Source organism: Macrotis lagotis, chromosome 2, assembly GCF_037893015.1.
Source record: "Macrotis lagotis isolate mMagLag1 chromosome 2, bilby.v1.9.chrom.fasta, whole genome shotgun sequence".
Lineage (NCBI taxonomy): Eukaryota > Metazoa > Chordata > Mammalia > Peramelemorphia > Peramelidae > Macrotis > Macrotis lagotis.
Genome location: NC_133659.1, coordinates 158,670,554 through 158,676,483, shown reverse-complemented (window position 1 = coordinate 158,676,483; position 5,930 = coordinate 158,670,554). Strand labels below are relative to the sequence as shown.

General features: G+C 34.0%; 1 protein-coding gene across 1 annotated transcript; it reads left to right on the top strand.

Annotated features, from left to right (window-relative positions):
- The first annotated feature begins 207 nt into the window (after nucleotides 1-207).
- Nucleotides 208-1,138, top strand: LOC141511231 (olfactory receptor 10J1-like). Its single transcript, XM_074220471.1, is given in 2 exon segments — nucleotides 208-240; nucleotides 242-1,138. Coding segments are annotated over 2 exon segments (930 nt in total).
- The last annotated feature ends 4,792 nt before the right edge of the window (nucleotides 1,139-5,930 follow it).

Genomic DNA, 5,930 nt, shown 5'->3' with positions numbered 1-5,930 from the left:
TTGATCCCAAGTCTTGACTTTCAAAACCATATTCTTTCCCTAAGAAAAGAATCTTTTTCTCCTGTATCAAGAAAAGAAGTGGTCCCTAAGTTACAGAGAAGACCCGAGTTTGATTAGTCATGAAAATTTTTTAGTTTTAAAAATTCTTTTGGTGGGAAGTCCTCCAACTTTGTTCCTTCTTTCCCCTTCAGAATTGAAGGTCACTCAATGAAGAGACATAACCACACAGAGATAAATGAGTTTTTTTTTTCAAGGATTCTCCAGTTTCCAGGAGCGTCAGATCATACTCTTTGTAGTTTTTTTGGCCCTGTACATTTTAACCTTGGCTGGCAATATCATCATTGTGATAATAATTCAAATTGACTGTCACCTCCACACACCTATGTACTTCTTCCTGAGCATGTTGTCCATTTCTGAGACCTTATACTCATTGGTCATTATCCCACGGATGCTGTCCAGTCTTGTGTGCAAGGGTAAAGCCATTTCCCTGGCAGGCTGTGCTACCCAAATGTTCTTTTTTATCATCTTTAGCATCAATAATTGCTTTCTGCTCACAGCTATGGGGTATGATCGCTATGTGGCTATCTGCAACCCACTGAAATATACAATCATCATGAATAGGAAGGTACGTGCCCTGTTGGTATGGGGGGCATTTAGCATTGGTCTGATTGTGGCAATAACACAGGTGACATCGGTGTTTAGGTTGCCCTTCTGTGGTGTAGAAGTAGCCCACTTCTTCTGTGATATCCGTCCTGTGATGAAACTCTCTTGCATTGACACCACAATCAATGAGATCTTAACTCTAATAATTAGTGTTTTGGTGCTGCTGGTGCCTATGGGCTTGGTCTTAATCTCCTATGTCCTCATCATCTCCACCATTCTTAAAATTGCCTCTGCTGAGGGTCGGCAGAAAACCTTTGCAACATGTGCCTCTCACCTCACTGTGTTTATTATCCATTATGGCTGTGCTGCCATTGCCTATCTAAAGCCCAAATCAGCCAACACCAGAGACCAGGACCAACTAATTTCAGTGACCTATACTGTCATCACCCCACTACTGAACCCTGTTGTGTACAGCCTGAGGAACAAAGAAGTCAAAGATGCTCTGCTTCGAGCTGTTGGTAAAAAACATTCTTAATTTTAACTGCCATTACCATGAAGCACTAAACCATCATGCTAGATGAAGAGAAAGAACTTAACTGTCACTATTCAGATCTAGGCTCTCAGAGACATGCTCTAACAGCAAGAGGATATTTATTGGAAGAAAATACAGAGATTCAATCTCAGTCTATGCTGGGGGGAGGGGGAAGGAGCTTCTGTGATGGATCAATTTCCCTCTGGAAGAGGACCTGACAAAAAGAGGTATGAGCCTGTGATTGTGGGTATACTGAGACACTAATATGAACATACTGGGGCACAAAAAAATGGATGTAAGGCTAAGAAATGATGATGTAGTAATACATTCTTTATAAATCCCCCTCAGTGAGCCCCTTTGTGAAGCTCTCTAATGACAGCAAATCTTAAATGAGAGGGTCCTTACACACTGCTAACACTTCTTCCCATTTTCCCTCCACTGGAGAAAGATGGATGGACAGAAGATCATAGGGCCTGTTAACTCCAAGTGTCCTGTTCTCTGAGAAAGGTCCAATGAAACCTTCTCCAACAAACATTTCCTGGCATGAAATAAAAGAGATTATATTTCCTCTTCATAATGGCCCTCTTAAAACCTAGATCTAAACTATATATCTTCAGAGATGTCATCTAACCCTAGTCAAGTGGTTATAAAAGTGAACTAGTTGGAAACTAAGGTCCTAATATCATTCACGGTGGATGGGATCCAGAATTAAGATAATTTGAGTGGAAAATTAATGGACAGAGAGAAGAATTTGTGAGGGCTGAGTTTTTCTTTTTTTTTTCCAAAGGAAGTTGAATGAAGTAATGGGGAGGGGGAGCTAAGGTAAGAAATATTGTTAAGCTTTGAGAGGGAGTTATAGGAGGAAAAACAGGAAGTTTAAATTGATGGTCTAATCCTCCAAACAGTTGATACATAATATAGAAAGTACTCAACTCCAATAAAAGGAGAAATGAAATATAACCAACAATGCAAGGATATGGTTAAGAGGGTGGCTTCATTCACTTCTATAACAACTGCTAGTTTTCCAAGATAAAAGACCTACAGTTTTGTCTTAAAGGGTTTCTTTCACAATTGTAAAAAATATCTGAACATTTTTGTCTCTTATCCTTAAGCAGAAAATTATTTCTCATAATAAATCTTGTCAGTCACATTCCAAATATTCTTATTTTTCTCCCTTGGCTGGTCCCTCTCAACTCTTAATTCATCTCTCTTCTAATTTTGGACAAATCACTTAATTATGTTTACCTCACATTGCTCATCTTGAAAATGATCCACTCCAATATCTTTATCAAGGAAACCTGAAATGGGATCATGAAAAGTAAGTCAGAATTGAAACCACTCATCAATAATGACAACAGGAACAACAATGAAAGCAATAGCAACAACAGGAAGTTTTATATTATACCAGTAATATTAACTTTTTGACATTACTTATTTACTTATTATAAATGACATATATGAAATATATAACTTTACCAAAGTACAGAAAATACTATACTATGCATTGTATAACAATTACATATGAATGTTTATATACCACGTAATATATTTTTATATATCAATATATATAAATCAATGCATTTCAATATACAAATATATATATAATTATGAAACATAATATAATATACAATTTGCATACTATGCTAGGGGCAGCATTTTCTTGATTCAGAATCCCTGTGTTTCTTGATTTCCTCCCTGACCCCAGCTTCCTTGATGCAGATTCTTGACTTGCAGACATAAAAGGTCCCAGCAAGTATTTATGATACTATAATAAATTTATATCACTTATATACTCAAACATATCATGTCTTATGTACTAACATATGACATAATATTATAATATGTAATATAAACATATTATCTATTATAATAAATTATAAATATATAATATATGGAATATAGATAATATATAGTTCATATCATATGACATGATGTTATTGTTCAGTCATTTGCTATTCTTTGTGACCTCCTTTGAAGTTTTATTGGCAAAAATACTGGTATGCTTTGCCATTTCTTTCTACAGATCATTTTACAGATGAAAAACTAAGGTGAACAGGATTACATGATGAGTTTCCAGAGATCATCCAGCAAGTTAGTATCTGATGTCAGATTTGAACTCAGGAAGATAAAATCAGGTTTAGCATTCTATCTCATATAGTATGTAATAAAATTGAACTATCAGTAACATTTATTCATTTTATGTATATATATATATATATATACAGCACACAAAATCTTAATATATTTATAATGAGACACAAATATACTGTTATCTATTAATCATATACTATATATATTAGTTATGTGTATTCTATATTCCAAATATAATTATACATTTGTCACTTGTATATTTCATATTCCATATTATGGATAATACACTTACATTTTATATCTCATATAATATATGCTTTATGAAATACTATATACAAAGATAAAATAAATGCAATAGTGTATATGTATAATTTAATATATTATATACTAGATGTTTTAGGCTTCATATCATAAAAAAATATGTAATCCAAGAATGGGAGATTATAGCACCTTGGAAGAGGGAAAGAGTGAACAAGAACAAGAAAGGAGTCCTGCAGAATTAAGTCTTAAAGGGCAAAAGGAATTCTTAGAGGTAAAGGTGAGGAAGGAAGTCATTCCATGAAGGGAGGACAATCTATAGAAAAAGCATGGAAATGAAAGTTAGAGGTTAATGTGTGTTGAACAAGTAGGACAATATGACCCTGTCATAGAATGAGTGAAGGAGAGTAACATGGGAGAAGTCTGGAAAGACAGGAAGGAGCTATGTTAAGAAATTTGTGAGGAATCTCCTTGGGAGAACTCCTTCAAATGGTATAAGCAGCAAAGCCTAATCTTGTTTCTTTTTTGTCTATATCTTACTATAAAATCCTTCAGATGTGGCTTTGCCCCAAGTCTCAACGTTCCCTGTTCTTTTAATGTAATACACATTCCTTGTTCTTTTAAATGATATTTTCATTGTTGAGTCATTTTGGTCATGTCCAATTGCTCCTGATTCCTTTTGGGGTTTTCCTTGGCAAGGGCATTAGAGTGGTTTTCCATTTCCTTCTCCAGTTCATTTTATAGATAAGAACTAAGGTAAACAGGGTTAATTGATTTGTCCAGATTGCAAGTGAGACCAGATTTGAACTCATTAAGTTGAGTCTTCCTGATTCAAAGACTAATATCCTATCCACAGCACCTTCTAACTGCTCATACTTGGTATGCTTGCAATTTTCTACCAAAATCCTTTTATAACACTTTGCAATTTCATTTATATTCTAAAGTTAATAATGTTTTTGACTATTGTGTCTTTCCTCTTGAAAAGGACAATACATTTCCTAGGAAAAGCAGTATCTAGTCTCCTTTGGGCAGCTCCTCTTGGATTTATATTAATTTACATGAAATGGTGGTAGTTCATATTAATGGCTTCTCTTATCCATTTCTCATTTCTAATGTCAATAATTTGCTTGCATAAGTCACCTTGGAACTGTCTCATTATTATATGAAGTGTCTTCTTAACTTTTATTCTATCCTTTTATTTACCATTGATTTCAACCTTTACTTTTATAAGTAGTGACCTGCTGGATGAAGACAGTTTAATCAGAAATAACCCCCACATCATTTCCTATTTATTCAAATATAGTCAACTTTTTAAAGATGCTTTTCATGTTCAGAGTCTGCCAGTATTCATCTTGGAAGAAAGTATTCATAATATACATAGAGATGAGGTTCTGAAGAGTTTACAAATCTGTGAATTCCAGAATTCTATTTCATAAAACATTTTCCAAGATCCTTCTTTATATTCAACTCTGCATTGAAGGTATCTAGTTCAAGTGTATATACAAACAAACACACACACACACACACACACACACACACACACACACACACAGAAACAAACAAAATGACTTGTTCTGGAAAATATTGTTGACTTCTTCATAGAATTCATCAACCTAAAACTCCTCTACATGTGTGTTGGCATATAATTCTCAATTATCTTAATGAACATTTTTTTCCTAATGCTCATCTTTAGCACTATAGGTTAAAGGATAAACTATTCCATAATTTCACATTTCTTGTAGCCATTGGCTACATAATACAATAAAATCTACCAGCTTCTTTCTTTGTTTCTCCAATTAGAATCTGGGAGCCATCAATACATTTAGTTCAATTTCATTAAAAATTCTGATTTTATTAGTATATTTCTATTATAAAGCTTGATTTCTTCAATATGTCAACTCTCAGAATCATAGACTCTCACAGTTAGAAAGGACTTCAAAGGTTCATCTATACCAACCTCTACTGCATAAAAAGTCTCTCTATAACATATTCAAGCTTCATTAGGAGAGTGATATAATCAGAGTAGTGCAATGAAAGAAATTAATTAGGTAGAAGGGTATATCAAGGAACAGAAAGAAAACGCAAGTTTAGGAAAGTGGAAAAAAAATAGAAGACTACATATAGTAGCTGAGGTATGCATATCTAAAATTTTTTAAATTGAAAAAATAAAAATAAAAATCATATGACCAAGGAAATCATAGCTAAGAAAAAAATGTTACATATGCCAAAATATTTATAGCACCATTTTTTGCTGTAGAAAAATAGAAATAAATATTATAGATACCCATCATTGGGGGAATAGATACTCGATAAATAGATACCCATCATTTGGGGAATGGCTACACAAATTGTGGTACATGAATGTAATGGAATAGTACTTTAAGAAATGTGTTTTAGGGGTGGCTAGGTGGCACAGTGGATAGAGCACCAGCCTTGGAGTCAGGAG